This window comes from Podarcis erhardii (assembly GCF_964252035.2).
Source record: "Podarcis erhardii genome assembly, chromosome: 4".
Classification (NCBI taxonomy): domain Eukaryota; kingdom Metazoa; phylum Chordata; class Lepidosauria; order Squamata; family Lacertidae; genus Podarcis; species Podarcis erhardii.
The window spans coordinates 28,099,531-28,120,519 of NC_138508.1; the positions used below are offsets into that span (position 1 = coordinate 28,099,531).

The 20,989-nt window shown below is 43.2% G+C and overlaps 1 protein-coding gene across 3 annotated transcripts in view; it reads left to right on the top strand.

The window, feature by feature from the left end:
- MTUS2 (microtubule associated scaffold protein 2) overlaps positions 1–20,989 on the top strand; it is a 305,328-nt gene that overhangs the window by 264,556 nt on the left and 19,783 nt on the right. For all 3 annotated transcript variants that reach the window (XM_081860085.1, XM_081860086.1, XM_081860084.1), the window contains one exon: positions 19,462–19,528. In XM_081860085.1, the coding sequence (XP_081716211.1) occupies positions 19,462–19,528 (67 nt within the window). The remainder of the gene's footprint in view (positions 1–19,461; positions 19,529–20,989) is intronic.

The following is a 20,989-nucleotide window of genomic DNA, read 5'->3' on the forward strand; positions in this document are numbered from 1 at the left end:
TGTTCCACCTGGCCTTCGGCTTGGAATCAACTTGATCCTCTCCCCCCTCTTTCCTTTTTTCTTTCTCCTTCTGTGATGGAACTCCTATTTGGAGACTTCCCTGGCTTTTTCTGGCCCATGTAGGACCAGTCTGGATAGTTGGCCTTGGTGAAGACTTGACGTTTTCATCCCCCAAAAAGTTTTTGATTTGAGTTTCTACTGAAATGAGGCTGCATTTTAATGTTGTATTTTAATCTTGTTTTTAAGTTGTATTTTAATCAATTGTTTTTATACCTGGTGTTAGCCGCCCTGAGCCCGGTCTTGGCTGGGGAGGGCGGGGTATAAAATTATTATTATTATTATTATTATTATTATTATTATTATTATTATTATTATTATGGTGGTGTACATGGTTCTCCCCCCATTTAATCCCCACAACAACCCTGCGAGGGAGGGAGGGAAGGAGGGCAAAGAGACCATGTCTGGCCTAAGGTCACCCAGTGAGTTTCATGGCTGAGTGGGAATTTGCACCTGGTTTTCTCTTTCTACTTTGTTCCCCTCCTTTTTAGCATTTCATTATTAGGTTGCCGTCGCCGTCAAAATATTTCCAAGGATGAGGACCCTTGTTATGGATTAGGATCCCATTTGCTACGGCATCAGAAAAGGTTCTGACACAAGCTTGTCTCTTCCACTGCAGGAGAGTGGTTGTGACACGCAAGGAATTAAGCGAAGTTTATAATTTGATAAGCTGAGCCCCCCATGCAGCTGGTGTCACAGATGATACCTTTGTTATTGGAGAGGAAATTGAGTTCACCTGCAATATTCAAATAGATGACACTTTCAGAATGGCTTTTTAGGAATGCGCTTTGCAGTTGCCTAGACGTTTTTGTCATCTGAGCATCTAAACTGCTGTGTTTTTGTTTGTTTTACTAAATGAAAAATGAAAACAGTAACAACATGCGAAGTGGCTGATGGATTTCCCCCACAGTATCTTACAGTGCCAGTAAATTCTGGCCTTTGCCACAATGGCCTCATTATTTGTGGGCATGTGATAAAGCTTTAGCTTTTAATTCTTCAGGGTTACTAGCCGACTTTCTCACTATATAGAAAAAGCCTTTTCTGATAGCAATAAAAATCCATAAAAAGAAAATCTTATTAATTAAACAAGTATAATCCTGGGCATGTTTAGAGGCATGTGGCCCTGCAGCAAAGGAATGAAATTCTTCCTCCTTTCTGCAAAGGACCTTGGGTAAGTGAACCTGGCAAATGCAGCGTGGCCCCACTAGGTTGGGGTTCACCCATTGCCCCTGCCAAGCCAAAAGGATCCAATGCCAAAACAGCATTGGGTGACAGAGTGCCCTTAACCCCACAATGCCACTGGTTTTAAGCCCACCATGTCTTAACTTTTCATTCCTGCTCAAGCTGAGAACCAATTAAACCACTACAAAACAGCACCCCCAAGGACAGGACTCCAAGCAGTAAGTAGGCCCAAAAAAAATAAATAAAAAAAATGGAAAGTCTCACACAGACTTCCAAGAGAGTTGGGGGGGATCAGAAAGGCTCTTGATGTACCAGCTATTAGTTAACTCATTGTAAGCTGTTATGCTCCAGGTCATATACACGTCCGTCTTCCTTATTTTTCTGGAGAGAGAGAAAATATTTTTCATGTCTGTCTTCCTTATTTTATTGCAAAGACTTGGTTCTGACCTCTTTCTCTCACCAGTTTACCAAAATGAAGCATTAACAAATTGTCTCAGTGTTATAATAGTGTCAATTAATTACAATCAATTAATATGAAGCATGATAACGTCTCACTATTGCAAATAATAACCAAGAAGTAAGAGAATATTTGAGGTAACAAACCATGTGGATCTGCATAACCAAATTTTCACTATATTATTGTGAGTATTATTATTATTGGCTGAAATCCTATATGCATGTACAGTGGTACCTCAGGAGGCCCCATTAGCTAAAGTGGTGCTTCAGGTTAAGAACAGTTTCAGGTTAAGAACGGACCTCCGGAACGAATTAAGTACTTAACCTGAGGTACCACTGTACTTGGGAGGAGGCCTCATTGAACTCAATGGGACTTATTTCTAAGGCATAGGATTGCTCCATAAATTTGTTAGTTTAATCAACTCAAAATTACCGTATTTTTCGCTCTATAGGATGCACTTTTCCCCCTCCAAAAATTAAGGGGAAATGTGTGTGCGTCCTATAGAGCGAATGCAGGCTGCGCCGCTAAGACCAAAGGCAGAACAGGGAGATGGAGCGCTGCGGAGCGCTCCGTCTCGCTGTTCTAGCTTGGGGACGGCTGCACGCAAAGCCTCTCCAGGGCAGCGGGGTGCCTTCACCCCGCTCTCCTGCAGAGGCTAGCAAGGCTGTTCCCAAGCCAGAACAGCGAGACGGAGGGCTCCGTCTCGCTCTTCTAGCTTGGGGACAGCTGCGCTCAAAGCCTCTCCAGGGCAGCGGGGTGCCTTCACCCCGCTTTCCTGCAGAGGCTAGCAAGGCTGTTCCCAAGCCAGAACAGCGAGACGGAGGGCTCCGTCCCGCTCTTCTAGTTTGGGGACGGCTGCGCGCAAAGCCTCTGCAGGGCAGCGGGGTGCCTTCACCCCACTCTCCTGCAGAGGCTAGCAAGGCTGTTCCCAAGCCAGAACAGCGAGACGGAGGGCTCCGTCTCGCTCTTCTAGCTTGGGGATGGCTGCGCGCAAAGCCTCTGCAGGGCAGCGGGGCGCTGCGCTCCAAAGGCTTCAGGGATCTTTGAGGCTGGCGGTGGGGGGAAGCAGTGCTTCCCTCCACCGCCAGCCCCACACGCTCGGGTGAATGCATCTTGAACGCACCTTGTTTTAGAGGGGGAGAACAAGGGGGAAAAATTTTCCCTGTTCTCCCCTCCTATGGTCCGGTGCGTCCTATGGTCCGGTGCGTCCTATAGAGCAAAAAATACGGTACCCCAGGCTTAACAAAGTCATTTGTCTCTTCAGATTTCAGTTTTAAAACTCTCTCTAGATTACATATTCAGACTGATTGCAGATTGTTTGTTTGTCTAATATTTAAAACCTTTAAACATTGCAATTCACATAATACAATAACACACACACACACCAAAAAACAACAACTATTGCTGCAGTCATGAATCAACTTCTCATGATCCTTCTCATGATTCTTCTCTACCAAAGGCCTGGTCAACAAAGTAAGTTTATAAGGCAGATTTTTTAGCTCAAACCTCTTCACAGAAACAGGATAAAATATATCCACCGGGTTTTATTATTCATTTATTAAACAAATTTATAGGCTACTTCATTGTATAAAGCCATTGAAGCAGTGTAACCTGAATTAAAAGTAATTGTTTTCTGTGCTGTGTCAGATGGATAAGCTATGCTCATAATCTAAAACAAAAGAAATATAAGAGTCAAAAAGGCATTCTGAGCGTACCTCGTGAAAGGGCCCATAACTCTTCCAGGTCAGTTCTAATCCCATTCAGTGAGTGAGATCTGTATTAGTGTGTCAGTCTCCCCCATAGTCTTCACACAATGCAGCTGTGATTGCTACGGAGTCTGTATGTCAGCCTCATGGGCTCATAGCTCACCCCGTAAAGCTGTAAGTGACCTTTTAAAAATTGCTTGTGCCAGAGACTAAATTCTGCATGTGCAGTGTGAAAAGAGTGACGTTGTTTTAGACTGTTAATTTTAAGAAAATGGCACTCGTGTTGAGCATATCTGTGTCTAGTGTGTCAGCATAGCCCAGGGGAACAGGAGTAATGGACAGAGGGCAGGAAGGGAGTTCAAAACAGCTGTATATATACATTACCTTACTTCATTACAGTATGCAGTATGTCAGGCAGCGTATAACCAATAATCAGAAATGCCTAGTTCAAGAAATCTAATTCGCTGGAAATCCACATCTCCCACGTGCCATACATGCGCTCTTTTATTTCCAAGGCCTGACAAGCCTGTAGATTAAAAAGTGAAATTGATTGTTATAATAAAAAGAATAGCAAAGCTAACAAAAAAATATTTTCCAATTACGAGCCCTCCCATTCTTTTCATACAAGAGCATAATTAATCAAATGGTGCTTCCTGGTAGTACTGCCCCTTGTAACAGCAAAGAGAGAGCCCAGTGTGTCTGGGTCAAAGAAAAAATGTGGTTATATGCTCGCCACTTCCCAGAACAAAGGAATAAGACCAGGGTTGAAGGGTTTTGTTTCCTTTGACTGAGAGAGAGAGAGAGGAGAGAGAGGGAGAGAACACACATCTCAAAGAAATTAGGAATGGGGAGAAATCCTTTCAGTTCACATTTTAATGCAAACCTGCCTAATTTGCACAATATGCAAAGTGAAACATAAAAGGTAAAGGTAAAGGGACCCCTGACCATTAGGTCCAGTCGTGGCCGACTCTGGGGTTGTGGCGCTCATCTCGCCTCACTGGCCGATGGAGCCGGCGCACAGCTTCCGGGTCATGTAGCCAGCATGACTAAGCCGCTTCTGGCGAACCAGAGCAGCGCACGGAAATGCCGTTTACCTTCCCGCCAGAAGGTATTTATCTACTTGCACTTTGACGTGCTTTCGAACTGCTAGGTTGGCAGGAGCAGGGACCGAGCAACGGGAGCTCAGCCCGTCACGGGGATTCGAACTGCTGACCTTCAGATTGGCAAGCCCTGGGCTTTGTGGTTTAACCCGCAGCTCCACCCGCGAAAGTGAAACATAGCTATCATTAAAAATGCTCACTTCTCTGAATTTTGTGATGCCTCTCTCTAGCCCCTACAAAATATACAGTCAAACCTCGGTTGTCAAATGTAATCCATTCCAGGAGACCGTTTGACTTCCGAAACCTCTAACAACCAAGGCACAGCTTCTGATTGGTTGCAAGAGCTTCTTGCACTCAAGTAGCTATGCCGGACGTTTGAGTTCCGAGGAATGTTTGAAAACCAGAGCATTTACTTCCAGGTTTTCGGCATTCAGGAACCAAAACGTTTGGAGATTGAGCTGTTCGAGAACCGAGGGTTGACTGTATATACAAAAATATATATATGGAACTATGGAACTTGCTCCCACAGCAGGCAGCGATGGCCACCAATTTCGGTGACTTGAAAAGGAGTTTAGACAAATTCATCCTGGTAAAGGTTGTCAATGGCCACTAGCCATGATGGCTGTGCTTTGAATGACAGTTGCTGGAAACCACAAGAGGGGCAAGTGCCCTTGGGCTCAGGTCACATTTGCGGGTTTCCCACAGGAATCTGGTCGGCCACTGTGAGGAAAGGATCCTAGACTAGAGGGCCCATTGGCCTGATCCAGCAGGCTCTTTTTTTGTTCTTATGTTAAAATGCATTATATTTGGGGAAATTGCTTTTTAAAATTGCATATTTTAGGGGAAATGCAAACAAAAATGTGCAGAAATTTTCATGTCTTAAAAATAAGTTTGCAGACAGATGCAGAAATGGGAAAAACTGAAGGCTGGGAAAACGTGAAACTGAGGGAAACGGACATTTATATATTTGTCCATCCCTAAAGGAAGATATACGTTATCTTTGTAATACTTGCTTTGTTTACTCACATAAACTCCTAAAAATTAAGCATCAGGTCCAACATTCCCGTTGTTGAAGACCCCAAGGCTACAAAAATCCAGATAAACTGTTCCTTTCATTCACTACATTCAACATGCAAAACTAACCCCACCTGTTTCTCTGCCCTCTCAGTAGGTAGAGGGTGAGATTAATATATTAGGAAGGCGTTCCAAATCATGAAAGAATGTTAAGTCTGCAATGCACACCTACCTGGGAGCAAATCCCATTGAACTGTGACTTGTTTCAGAGTAGATGACACTGCAGATACTCGTTAGTTGTCCATCCACAAGACAGCCGACTAACAATATTGCTTTAATAATCCATCTCTACATTCTTATTATTTTCACTGTAGAAATAAAGAAGTTTCAGTATTGCTTGCACTGCAGACATAAACCTTTCATGACTCAGAGCCTGAGACTGTATTGCGCAGTTAAGAAAATGGCATCCATTATGACCTTAGAACCACAAATGAACTTTTGTCTTTGTTCATATGGTCAGGATTTTTATATCACTGTTTTTCATTCTCAAATGGCTTAACACAAGCTGGGCAGGAGGGTTCAGAGGTGACGAGACTCAGTATGAAAACGGTGCATTAAAGTGCCACTTGTCTTAGCAGTGCTATCGGTAAAAGCCATTGTTGCATCAGAGAACATTGCATCAGGATTGTTAGTCATCCATTTCCAGAAACCTAGAGAATCGCATGGCAGAAAACCATGTGGCTGCACAATTCCCATACATCCTTTAGATGTATGGAATTGCACTGCAGAGGAGCGTCTTCCGTTCCATTTAGGTGCATGTGAAAGGGACCATGTAAAAAGTGTACTGAGTATTTGGTGGACAAGGCCTCTTTTTGTGAATGTTATTCAGGGATTATGGGGTTTTGTAGACATGTTCCTAAGTGTGATTAGGGGACCAAAGCTGATTATGAATATTTTCTGCTGCTTAAGGAAAGATTGACCTGATCACAGCTCTGCCAGAGCAGTGGTTATGAACAATTTACGTGGACAGGTTTTCCTCTCGTTTACACTCTGCTATATATATTGCATTATATATACACACCAAGTTGAGTAAGTAACAATATAAGCCTATGAATGGATGCTTGGAAATAAACTGTACAGTGGTACCTCGGGTTACAGACACTTCAGGTTACAGACTCCACTAACTCGGAAGTAGTACCTCGGGTTAAGAACTTTACCTCAGGATGAGACCAGAAATCACGTAGTGGCGGCAGGAGGCCCCATCAGCTAAAGTGGTACCTCTGGTTAAGAACAGTTTCAGGTTAAGAATGGACCTCTGGAATGAATTAAGTTCTTAACCAGAGGTACCACTGTACTGGGTAGAGTGATACAGACTTGGCCTCATTAATTTGAATGAGGCTTAAGCTAGGGATGCCCAAGGACTTCGTTTATTTATTTATTTTGCAAATTCTGGCATTATTTGACCTGATCTGTACCTCCTGGACTAATGGATGCATCAGAATACAGTTAACCTTTGGGTTTTTCACTTCTGCAAAATTTGCAACGCAAGTCTTGGTGCAAAGTATGTACTATAATCAGTTTTTTGTTTTTGTGTAGAAATGTATACTTTGCAACAAAATGCATTTAGAAATGTGGTATTTTTGTTTTTAAAAGTATGCATTTAGATGTAAATGTGCAGTTTATTTTTTTAAATTGAAGATTGATGCAGAGATGAAACACAACAGACTTCTGAATGATACAGAACTGACACAGACATAAAATAAACTATTCCACCTTGAACTTTAGACATTTATAGCTGAGCACATGATTATAGCTTTGAAGTGCAACATCCTTTGAAAAACTGTGTGTCTATATGCTTGTGTAGTCAAAGGCAGATCCTATTATCAGATCAGATGGGGCAGACCATTTTGGGATTCAGGACAGCAGAGAACACAGTCTAAAAGTTTGACTTATGAGACACAGTTCACTGAGAATTTTATATAAGATGTGCAAGTTCTATAGGATAAAATGAGATCAGCTCAAGAGTAGGCTGAAAACAATCAGCATGTGTGTAGAGCAGGGAAGGATAATAATAATTATGATGCTTAGTGGCCAGAGTAAATCATTTATTTACATGGATGACCTCAGTAAGCTTAGTAACAACTCTGTCAGGTAGGTCGTTGCTATTGTCTTACTATTAAAGATACTGGTGCCAAAAGATAATGGTTGGCCAAAGCAAGTAGTGCCTGCACAATTAACAGCAAAACAATTCTTAGATTGCAACCTGAACTTTCAACAGTTATAGTGGAATCCCCAGTTGGTGTTAACCATGGTTCGTGATGGTACCAATCTAATACTAAACCATGGTCAAGTCCAACCAGAAAAAGGGAAAAGGAGAATAATGCAGACAGGATCATGTGTTCCTGGGTCTGTGTTCCAATTTCCAAACTATAGGCTACAGAGAGCCACTGCTATCTCTACAGCAGGCCGTAGAGACAAAAATTGAAACAATGGAGAAAAAGATAGAGGGATAAATACGGTCAGGGTAAATTTGACAGTAGAATGAGGAAGGAAGGAGCAAGTGATTCGGCAGAGATGTCAAACACACAGGCAGCAATGCCAATCTGATGACTAGAAGAACTGGACCAAAACTGAGGCCTTAGTGTCTTGTATTAGAGAAAGAAACAAAATCAGCAGAGTAAATCAGGAGGGGGTACATCATGCATTTTAAAACCCTGGGATCTGGTGAAATGATGCAATTAAAGTGCAATCCTAATCATTTGCATTGCTGTGTCATATAACATTGCTGCAAAGCCAAGCCTTTTCAAGCGAGGCTTTAATTATGCCTGCATGCTAATGTGCTTCACAACCTGGTCATAAGCTTTTTATGGACTCCATTATGTATTTAACGTAGCTGTAAAGAAATAAAGCATGTCTAGCTAGACATGGAAGAAGGAAAATCTAATTAGTTGAAATCCACACAAACTATTGCAGAGACCATTTTGGAGGGGGAAGGGAGGAGGTGGCCTGCACAGTCCCTTCTGATAGCTTGGAAAAGGAGCCTCCCGTAGGCTTCCTGGTTAACATGGTTCCAGGCTGCTTCTTCAGCTCTTCATAGAACCTTGTGCCACTACCACCATTGATCCTCTGAAGCCACCAGATGAGGTCTTCTAAAAGTGCCAGTAGGTCCTGACCATCAAGTGATGAGGACACTCTGATAAGGGTAAATAATAGACTCTCATAATTGTAGGATTGGAAGGGACCCTGAGGGTTAATCTAGTCCAACGCCCTGCGATGCAAGAATATTGCCCACAGCCATTCCTGGGTGGGCTTGAACACCAACCTTCTGGTTAAGAGCCAGACACACTGACCCATTGCACCATAATTTCGCTCAGTTTGCATTTGAAGGCAAGCATACAAAATTCACTCTTCACCAAACTGCACGCTAACATGCAGCCATCATTGGAAACACTCACTTCTCTAAATTTTGCACTGCTGCTCTCCGGTACAAAAAAATGCATATACTGCAGTAATGTCCGTGAGAATGCATATATTAATGAAAACAGCATGCGAAAAGGCATCATATGAGTGAAATGTTGTGCAGAAATGTGTACATCAGGGAAAATTGCATACAAAAATGTGTCTGTTTTAAAAAAAATAATGCTGATGAGTTTTCACAAGAACTTAAAGGGGGAAACCCACAAACTGATATAGGAAAACAGAGGACTGAATTTAAGATTGGCTTGTCCTGAGTTAGACCACTGGTCCATGCTATTTCAGTATTGTTAACACTGACTGGAAGCAGCTTTTCAGGGCTTCAGACAGGGAAAAATCTCAGTCCCACCTAGAAGTGCCAGGGATTGAATCTGGAACCCTTTTTGTTCCCCCACTGACTCATGGCCCTTCTCTCCCTCTTAGAACTTTGACCATTTACCAATTTTTAACAATCGTGGTTCATTCCCGCCCCCCATACAGTGGTACCTCGGATTACATACGCTTCAGGTTACAGATGCTTCAGGTTACAGACTCTGCTAACCCAGAAATAGTACCTCGGGTTAAGAACTTTGCTTCAGGATGAGAACAGAAATCGTGCTCCGGCGGCGCGGCAGCAGCAGGAGGCACCATTAGCTAAAGTGGTACCTCAGGTTAAGAACAGTTTCAGGTTAAGAACGGACCTCCAGAATGAATTAAGTTCTTAACCCGAGGTACTACTGAATATCTAAATGTGTATTATGGTCCATCCAAAACCATCAACAATTGCATTTACAACATTCAGAAAGGTGTGGAGATTGGGAAAGGGCTGTAGCTCACTGGCCTGCAGAGCGTCCCAGGTTCAGTGGGCTGAGTCAATTTTCTCCTAGCCCCTATTAGTGAGTAATGCAAAACTTAAGAGCTTTTGCAGTGTATGTTCACATCATTCCGTAAGCTTATGGAAGGCTGCGTTCACGGCAGTTTATTCTGTTTCCCCAACTTTCCCTAACTGTTCATTTCTGCATAATGTTTGAGCTGTCACATGACATAAAAACCACTTCTGGAAATACAGCAGACTCTAGTGCAAGTTTAGCACTCATTTCCATGTTATCTGCAAACGGATTTCTTTCTGGAAGCAAATAACATAGAAATAGATTGATAAACTTGCACTATATTCTGTTGCATTTCCTGAAGTAGCTTTTCTACATCATGTGAAAGCTCAAATATAATGCATAAATTAAGAGTTATGGAAATATTGGGAAAACAGCATAAACAGCTGTGTGATAGCAGCTCTGCTTAGGTTAATATTTTAATAACTTGTTGCTAGTGGAGGGGGACCTTTTTCTTATCCTTTCTATCTTCTGGGAAACTCAACAAACCTGCTGCACCTGGCACTGGGAATGGAGAGTACAGCTGAATGGGACACAGCTGTGGGAAGCCTGAGGCAGTACCATCTGCAAAAGCAAGCCTAGAGTGAGAGACTAGGGTGATGTCCACTGCTTCCAGTCACTCTTCTCATCGTGAGACTTTTGTGGGTGAGCTAAGAGTTTGTTTGAACCCTGGGTGAGAACCTGGAGGCTGAAAGGGACAGCGTGTCAGAAGGAAGATTCATTTATATCTATTAGTAAATTTGTCCTGGTGTAATATTTTTATATGTAACTGTGTATTTTTGTAACATTTTGCATATGTTGTCTTTTGCTGCTTCAGTTTTCTGTACGCTGCTCCAAGATATTTTTTAATATATTAATTAAGCAGTATAGAAATTAAATAATTCATTAAATGGTCAGTATTCAAAGTGAGGCCATTGATCTATCTCCGCTCCTCCACATGCAGCTGCTGGGTGACCTTGGGCCAGTCACACTTCTCTGAAGTCTCTCAGCCCCACTCACCTCACAGAGTGTTTGTTGTGGGGGAGGAAGGGAAAGGAGAATGTTAGCCGCTTTGAGACTCCTTAAAGGGAGTGAAAGGCGGGATATCAAATCCAAACTCTTCTTCTATTAGATGCAGAGTCGCTTGTTACCTAAAAGATCTCCAAGTGATTTACGCTGAAACATAAATACGTAGTAAAAGGTAAAGGTAAAGGGACCCCTGACCATTAGGTCCAGTCGTGACCAACTCTGGGGTTGCGGTGCTCATCTCGCTTTATTGGCCGAGGGAGCCGGCGTACAGCTACCGGGTCATGTGGCCAGCATGACTAAGCCGCTTCTGTTGAACCAGAGCAGCGCACGGATACGCTGTTTACCTTCCCACTGGAGCAGGACCTATTTATCTACTTGCACTTTGACGTGCTTTCGAACTGCTAGGTTGGCAGGAGCAGGGACCGAGCAATGGGAGCTCACCCTGTCGTGGGGATTCGAACCGCCGACCTTCTGATCGCCAAGTCCTAGGCTCTGTGGTTTAACCCACAGTGCCACCCGCATCCCAAATACGTTGAAAAAGAAAGAGTCATATTGTCTGCTCTGGGAACAGCACTGCGGGGGCTCAGAGGTTTTCGCCAGCCCTGCTATCAGCAAACCTGGTGTTACCAGGGATCGAACCGGAGAACTTTCGTACTTGACGTATGTCCTCTGCCATGGAACGGTGGCCTCTCATATATACCGCTGTGCTTTGTATGCTTTCTCTGTTGAATTCATAGCCTGCTTTTCTGTTTTGCATTGCATTCTCAATAAACTTAGCTCTCATGCCTTACCCTGAGCCGGTTCATTGGTCCAACTAGGTCAGTAGTGCCTCAAGTGACTGGTTGTGGCTTCCCCAGGCCAGGGGAGGGGGGAGAGAGAATGCTCAGCCCTGCGCAAAGGTGCCAAGGGTTCAACCTGGGACCCTCTGCATGCGAAGGAGATGCTCCGCCACTCGGCTGCAGCCTGTTCTCTTCCAGCCACTCAGCCAGCTGAGGTTCTCCTGCTGCAGGCAAGGATGAAGGCAGCAGATTGGGCAGTGATGCAGGAGTAGGCTGGGCTAGGCAGGGGGACGTGTGGTGACCGCTGCCTTTTTGCAGGGAGGAGCAGCTGGGTGTCCTCAGAGGATGATGAAACTGATCAAATATTCCGTTGGCTTCTCCCTATTGATCTGCCTCCTTCTGCGGAGGAGTCCAGTGGCAAAAAGCCGTCCCTCCCTCTCTCCCATTTCCCTGCCAGGATTCAGATATGCTGCTCTCTGCTTTGCTCCGCCTCCTCCTGCATTCCTGAAGTTAATAAGAGGAAAACCCAGGTAGCTGGAGAGGAATCACACACACAGGCGCACAAGTTGTGTCAGTTGTCAGCAATCCATCTTCTTCCTTTCCTTCTCGTCCTTTTTTTTTTTTTAAAGACATTTCCTGCTGCTTAGGAATTAAACACCCTGACATTCTGAATGAAGCTGGCCGCTTTTCCAGCCAGCCTGCCAGAATGGGCCAGTGCTGCTGCAAGCTTTATTATTGCCTCCAGTGCCTGGACAAGACGGTACTCTGCCTCTTCCTTTTTTCCTACTTAATCCAAAGGGCTGTGACGGCTAGCCTTGTGTTCTCTCTTATTCTTCCTCTAGCTAATGTTGAGAATGTTGCTTTGCAAGCTGCAGCTGACTGGGAAGGAAGGAGGGAGGGAGGGAAGGAAGGAGGGAGGGAAATGGGGAGAGGGACTGTGATGATGTCCATCTTTTTTATATAATGTGCTGACTTCTCATTCGTTAGCACCAAACAAAACCGTCAGATTCAACTAAGACTGCAGTGCCTTGCATCATTTCACCCTGCAGTCTAAAACTGAAGCACTTAACGTTTTTATGAAGCAGTAACATACTGGGGACCTACTGGATTTGGAGCTGATTTGATTTGTTGTTTCGCTTTTGTGTTCTGTTAATGTTACCTGTGGAATGCAGATTGGATTGTAGCTTGTATTTTGAGATGTGTCTTTTGCTTGCATGGCAAATATCTGTCTTCTCTTCGCAGCCTCTGCTTTTCATTTGTTAAATTTTACTTTGTGTGCTGCGCTCTTCTCCTGTGTCAGGGGAATGTGGGGTGGAATTGAATTTTTGCGTGTTGAATTGAAATGTGTCATGGGTTGTCACTACAGAGTTCACAACAGTATCTACAGGTAGCTGAATGAATCTGAGTTATTTCTTACACACAGCTTGTCATTCTTTACCACTGTGAGTGTTAATTTGGCATTGTGAGCTCACAGATGGAACCAGGTGGAAAATGTGCACCAGCTTTTAATTTGCCTAATAGGAAAGACATTGGCAGAAATACTCAGCTTCGTAGATTTTTGTTTGAGGCTGGGATGATCTTGCTAATCCACTGAAAAACACTGAAGCTCCCTCTTCTTGATCTGATTATTGGGTTAAAGTATAGCTTGCGGTGTGTTGCCATCCATGTGAAGGAAAATGTATGGCTTAATAAAAAACTCAGCAAACTGTGCACTCTTGGGGAAATGGTGGTGATAAGTTGGGCTTGTGAACTTCAATCTAAAAAGAACAGTGGGGGCAGGGAACAAGGTGACTGGCTATCTACTGCAGGGGCAGTTTTTAAGATGTTTTATGGGAAAGACAGATGGCAGATCATTTTTAATCCCAGATGCAATAAAATGTGGCTATTGCCTTCCTAGAGAATCACATGAAATATTTATTAAAGGAGCTATGTGGCTTCCCCCAGTATGCTAAGAAAAGGAAGCCTTTGCTCCGGAGGCATTCCAAATAGTGCAGCCATGACTAAGCAGCACATCCCCTCCCAAACCTGATTAGATTTTGTCAGAGAGGGAGAGAGAATGTTTGAGCCAAAACAGAGTCTGCTGTACTTGGAACAAGGAGACCTGGGTTCAGCCATGAACTCTCTGGGAGGCCTCGTCGTTTGTAATGTGTGCATATTAATGACCATAGGGATGTTGTGGGGCTGAAAGAGATAATTACTGTAAACCACTGCAAAGTGCTTGTGGAATAATTAACAGTAATAAATGCAGACTTGGATAATAAGTTCAGACTTGGAGAGGGGATGTGACATTGCAGGCATGCTCGATACATGTTTGTCATTTGGAGCACAGAGCATCACAGGGTAACATAAGGCAGGTTCAGATGAGCAGAAGTGGGGTTCAAAGCCATTGAGACCACTTCCTCTTGCAATTATAGCACTGTATGGGACGTGGGTGGCGCTGTGGGTTAAACCACAGAGCCTAGGACTTGCCGATCAGAAGGTCGGCGGTTCGAATCCCCGCAACGGGGTGAGCTGCCGTTGCTCGGTCCCTGCTCCTGCCCATCTAGCAGTTCAAAAGCATGTCAAAGTGCAAGTAGATAAATAGGTACCGCTCCGGCGGGAAGGTAAACGGCGTTTCCGTGTGCTGCTCTGGTTCGACAAAAGCGGCTTAGTCACGCAGGCCACATGACCCGGAAGCTGTACGCCAGCTCCCTCGGCCAATAAAGCGAGATGAGCGCCGCAACCCTAGAGTCGGCCACGACTGGACCTAATGGTCAGGGGTCCCTTTACCTTTACCTTTACCTTTACCTTTACCTTTACCTTTACCTTTACCTTTACCTTTACCTTTACTATGAGGAGCTTTCAAGGAGCTTCCACATACTAGCTCTCCATCATCTGAATCCACCATTAGTGGGGTCCTGATGGAGGTAAAATGTCCTTTGTTACAATCTCATCCTGGGGCCCTTATGCCAGAGTCATTGGCATTGTCCTGCTGGATCAGACAGTTTTTAGCCTTCTTTTTTGAAGCCTCTGAAGCAAGGCACAAAGAGATGGCTGCTCCCAACAATTTATACCCACTTGGAAATTTATTGTCCCTGTTCATGGAGGCTGCATTTAGCAAGTAGCAACCAATGATTTGTCTAGTCCTTTTACAAACCAGTTAGTTTTATCACAGTCACCGCCACTTGTGATACTAAACTACCATGACTGAAAGTGTGGTTGGAAAGAGAACTAGCACCAAACCCCAGCATCCTCAAGCAGGGACCATTGCTGCTGCCAACCCTGATTCCCCACAACAGACGGCTGGGTAATTGATAGGGCTGGTCCTATACTACCACAGAAGGAGGCAACTGCCTCAGGTGGCAGATGCAGAAAGGTGGTGAGCAGGCAGAGCCATGCTTCTTGTCCTGCACTTCCTAAGCTAACTTGCTGGTCTCAGGTGAGGTAGAGGATGTTGAAGTAAGACCCACTTGCCAATCTGGTCTGTTAGAATTGGGGGACCAACATCTTGTCCATTGTCCTAGGCAGCAAAATGTGTTGAGCTGGCCATAGTACTGTCTCATTATTGTGGGTAATTACAGCCCTCCAGGAGATGGGAATACCTATTGCTAGATTTAAGACAGCCTTCTAGATCTTGGACTACAAGTCCCATCACATTGGCTCTGTTGGCTGAAGCTGATGGGACAATGTATGATGGGACAATGTATGAAAGTCATCACATTGAATTAGGAATTTCTAAGGTCAAGACGCGGTTGATGCTGTGGGTTAAACCACAGAGCCTAGGGCTTGCCGATCAGAAGGTCGGCGGTTCGAATCCCTGTGACAGGGTGAGCTCCTGTTGCTCCTGCCAACCTAGCAGTTAGAAAGCAGGTCAAAGTGCATGTAGATAAATAGGTACTGCTCCAGCGGGAAGGTAAATGGCGTTTCCATGCGCTGCTCTGGTTCTCCATTAGCGGCTTAGTTATGCTGGCCACATGACCCGGAAGCTGTACGCCGGCTCCCTCAGCCAGCAAAGCAAGATGAGCGCCGCAACCCCAGAGTCATCTGCGACTGGACCTAACGGTCAGGGGGCCCTTTACCTTTACCTTTTTGAGGTCAAGACTAGCACTTAGAAATCTCACATTTTATGGCTCTTTGGCCAACCTGACTGTGAGCATAAAAATTAAAAGATTTTAAAAACAGCCAATCTGTATTGTATGGTTCAGAGCATATTGTTTGAATCAAGACATGTTGGGGTTGTGAAGGCTCGGAACAAAAGTGGTTTCTTTGTTTGCCGATACATTTTAATGAAAGCTTATTATATATGACAACTGTAAATTTAACAGTCTCAGGCCTTTTTGTTTGAGACTTTTATAATATCATGTGTGAGGTCCAAGGTATATTAACATTGCATTCATGGGAGGAAATATTCAAGGGCATTTGCTCATTTTCAAATGAAAGTAACATCTCTGATCTGTGGGTTTTATTTACTGAGACAGAAATCCACAAACAACACCATGATGATGAAGAAGGCTTTTTCATTTCATATCAGCGCAACATTTGCCTTTGCATCACATATATCTACAGCCCACATTTATAAGATAATGGAACATGTCAGGGAATTGTAATATGCTTCACCTCTAAGGTATCCTGAGGTTTGATATGAAGATTAGCTGACACCGAACCTATCCACTTTTTCAGAGAAAGCAAGGTCAGGCATCTAATCCTATTAATCATCAGCTCTTTGTCAAAAAGCATTATGAAGTGTTGGAAAACAAATATTTGTGGCAAAGGGGGGGAGAGCCTACCAATAATTGTGAAGGACATTTCCAGAATGGTTAGCACTGTGTTTTGGGTACAGATAGACCCTAGGTTCCCATCTCTGCTTCTGGTTTGTTATTCAGATGGGCATTTCCATATTCCTGCTTGGCCACAAGATACCAGTAATTTATCTCTGTAGATCATACTTACCTGGATGCAGTTGTACTTCACAAATGTTCATTCTTGCTTCTGACCTTTCACTGCAGTCTGAACTGCTCTGGGAAGCAGAGCATGTCTTGTGTCTTTTCCCCTTTTCCACCAAACGTCCTTTGGCATTTTTCAGATAAGCAAAGGAAATGGCCTCAAGCGTATTGTTTATCGAGAGGAAATAGAGATGGAGAATTGGGAGTAACTATATTTTCATTAATATTATCACAGTATTCTTAAAGAACAGTGAAGTGTGGGCTGTTGGATGGCTAAGCCATGTTTAGTGGGAATGCGTTATTAATTCACCCTAAATAGAGCCAAGGTTAAAACCCGTCCTTTGAGTCCTTGTTCAGTATGCAGACACTTAGCAAGAAATGATTGACTCTTTTTGCCTTCACCAACTTGGTGCAGTCCAGATGTTTTAGACTACAACTCCGATCAGCACCAGCCAGCATGTCCCTAGTCCAAAACATCTGGAAGTCACCAGGTTGGCAAATGGTGATTTAAATAACCAGGTTTTAACCATAGGGCCTGAGCAAGGTATAATAAAGTTTTGACATGAATGTTTTCATAACTGAATGAATAATAGTAGTATGGTTGTTCCTGGGATACACAGGAGCCTGATGAAGTGAGTGAAACTAACAGCAGTCTGAGATTCTTTGCCTCTGTCAAGGTAGCATTGCTTATTCAAGATAACATCAGTGAGTCAGCAATCCCAGATAAACAAGTTCTGGAACACAAGGCTGAACTAAGATAACTGTGAATTTCTTTTTTGAAAAGATTTTACTGGTTTTTTACAGTTTTATATTCAATCAAACAACACAATATAACATTTGTCATATAAGTGAAAAAGAAAACGCCCCCTCAACTTCCCCTTCTGGTTCTTTAAATATTTACTACTTCTACTTAATTATTATCTTATTTTTATAATCTTACACTTTAATACTCTTATTTTCTTACCAGTTTTATACCACTAAACTGTACTGTTATGCCATTCTCATAGCTTATCATAGCTTATCACTTTGTATTGGTGAATGCTGTTTTCTGAATTTTGGGTCTTCCAAAATGGCTGTTGCCAGTTTAATGAGCTTCAAACGTGGCTTTAGTACCTTCACCACCCCAGACAGCATTTTCCTTTTTCACTTAAGGCAGCTCACAGACTCCAGTGTGATGTTGGTGCAAGGAAGAAGACCATCTTAACTTTTTCTCCTCCTCCGCTGCCTCCCTCCACCCACCCAAACTGTTTTCTGAATTCCATTTATACAGTCTATTCAGAAAGACCCTAAGACCCTAAGACTGCAATCCTAAGCACCCTTATTTGGGAGCAAGCCCACTGAACACAGTGAGTCTTACTTCTGAGTAAACGCTTCTCATAAATTACATGTTCATTAACTAAATACTGCCACTGACAGAGTTATTAGGCTTTCATTCCTCCTTAAGAACTTGGCCATTGAGTCATTCCTATAGTTCATAGTTGGCAATATGCTGCCACTCTTTGACTAATGGATGCAGAGTCATCACCGGCCACCATCATTTCCCAGATGTCAGCATCTAACACAGTATTTCTAAATCCTATCCGTGACCGGACCCCACATTTTCCAATAGGATGTGACACAACATCTAAATTTCCAAATATTCCAACATCCTCTCTTTATGCATTGCCAACGCATTGACTGATTCTTTTTCACTGCTTTTTTATTGTGCTTCTTCTAGTCGTAACTTGAAAAGGCATTGCTGCTTTCTTACCCACAGATGTCTTTAAAGTTTCCTGATCTTTTTCTTCTTCTAATCAGTGGTGACCTCGCCCATCATGGTACAGCTCTTTCTTCCATCCTTCACAAGACAAGGAATAGCAGTGCAATATACAACAGTGGGTCTCTTTTGTGGTGATGCTCCTGGTATCTATTATACTAAATCACACTCTGGTGGGTTCTCTTTCAGCATCTTCTGGTGATTCATACCTCTCTTGTGAAACATCACCCACTAAAATCATTACGTTCTAACAGTATGGTCGAGACAAATGTGTTTTATGTGTCTAATCTCTCCCGTCATTTGAAGTTCTCTGTTCTGAAATATATAAATAGTGAAAAGAACAAACATATACAATTTTGAGTGTGTGTATTATTTTATGGATGCCTAGTTGTACTACTATGCAGTGTGCATTGCAAGTCATTTATGTGTGCTATGGACATAATCAACATGCAAACAAATGATGTTTTGTATATGCTGAATATTGTATTTTGTGGAGTAGAGCACAAGCAAATGAGTTGATGGACTCAAACACAATAAAATGAGCTGCTGGCTCCAGTTTTCCTATTTTGGAAATGCTCCAGTTTGAGGATTAGATGATAATACCAGTCTCTTCTAGCCTATACATCTTTCAGTTACAGAAATGCCATTTAAGTCAGGCATAATGCTTCGATCTGCAGAAAACCAGAATTGATGTTTGCTCTGATTCAGCTTTAAAGAGCAGGTTTTTGCAGGGAAAGCTCCAGGCAAAACAAACAAACAAACAAACAAATGCTCAGACACAGAGCATTCAGGTGTGGCCCTCTGCCCAGAAAGAGTGGGGCAAAATCCATACCTACAACTGCAGTTCTAAACTCATTCACTAGGGACACAGTTGACATTCTCCCAAGTAAACATTCATAGGATGGTGTTACATGGAAGCCATGACAAATGAGCCTTTGAGCACACTGTCCAAAAGAAAACTTTGTGAGTGTAATATTACAGTTCAAAATTATGGTTGTGCATATGCTGTTTTTTAAAGCACCTTCAATAACCGTTGACAATAGAATTAAGCAGTTCACTGCATGAGGTTTTGTAAATAAAGGTGTGCAAACTCTTAGGTGGGAACTTTGTTCATTCTTGCTCTGCTCTTTGTTTTAACAGAACGAAAGCGCCCTTGTGAAGGAAAAAGAGCTCTCAGCAGAGCTTGCAAACATCAAAGATGAAGTTGGTAAGTAGGACATTAAATAAGCAATCTTTAAAATGTCCTTTTCTGCTTACAGATGTTTGGTAAAATGGTTTATTTCTTCTTCCTGTCATGCTAGGCAATCTCTGTGGATCTAATAAGGCATCGCCTTAAGCTCATTGCAGGTTTTTATGGCTTGTCAGGGGAACAATAATTTCACCTCTTTGTTGTTGCAGAGACAGGTTCATAACTATACACAGTGGAACTCATCATCCATTATCTTTACTATTTGCAGATGGCAACGTGTAAATCTACATTGCCTGCTTTTGAATTGCATTCTGTCCCTGCCATAGAGACTGGGTATGAAGCTCAGGTCACCCTTAGATTGATAAGTTACAAGAGTCACAAATGGCGTAGTTACTTACAAGCTTCGTTACCTAGGAATTTGGAACATGTCAGGCCCAGAAACACTACCCAGCATGGTCAGGCAATAGCTCATATAACCCGTCCTAGGACCTTATGGTAAAGCAGGGCTGACCCAGCCATTAGGCAGAATGAAGCCATTGCCTCAGGTGGCAGAAACCCCTGCGGTGGCACCCTCAGCCTCCACCACTAGCGGAGAAGTGGCACCGGCAACAATGAAATGTCCTGGAATCTTGTAAGATCTTTGAGTGTGAGAGTTACTGCTTTTCTGCCAGCAGTAGAGGGCAGGCAGCAGTGGTGAAATGGGATACACTAGCCCGGAGGTGAAGGGCAGATAGTTAATTTAAAAACTCATCATCATCAACTACATTTTACTCAGAGTAGGCCCATTGAAATTAATGGGCATAAGTTAGTCATGGTCATTCATTTAAATGGATTTACTCAGAGTAAAGTTAGTTGGCTGCAACCTAATATTTTTACATATTTTTACACTCAGCCAAATGAAAGAACTGGCCCATAACAATCCCACTTACAGAGTCAAATGAATGAATGAAGCTTCACTTGGGCTGATAAACTGTGGAAGAATCACTGTGGTTGCTCCTTTTGAGGAGAAAGGGCTTGGATGCAGAAGCTCACCTGCCGTTTGGGCTTCCCCATTGCCACTCTTCCATTCAATGGGGACAGAAGTGACATTCCACTGATGGCATTTTCATTTCCTCCCATTAAAAACAGAAATGCACTTTGATTGGCCTTCACCCGTAGGTCGGACGCAGAGGGAAATAGCATCAGCTTAGTGCTGGGAAAACATTGTGACAGCAAGTGCTGCTATTTAACCTGCAGCCGCTTCTCCATCCAGTAAATGTCATTTCCTATGAAAATCACACCCAGCCTGTAAGTCAAAAGTGAAACTTCCATGGAAATAAAAGAATATCTTGGCACTCTCGTGATAGCTGCGCTGGTCACTGGTGGGGTTTCCTGTAGCTGTTGAGCTTTTCATGGGCGCTTTTGGAGTCATGCATTTGTTCTTGGCTGAGAGTTTTAATTCTCTCCACTTCATTAAGCTCTTGAGCAGGGTTGTATTGA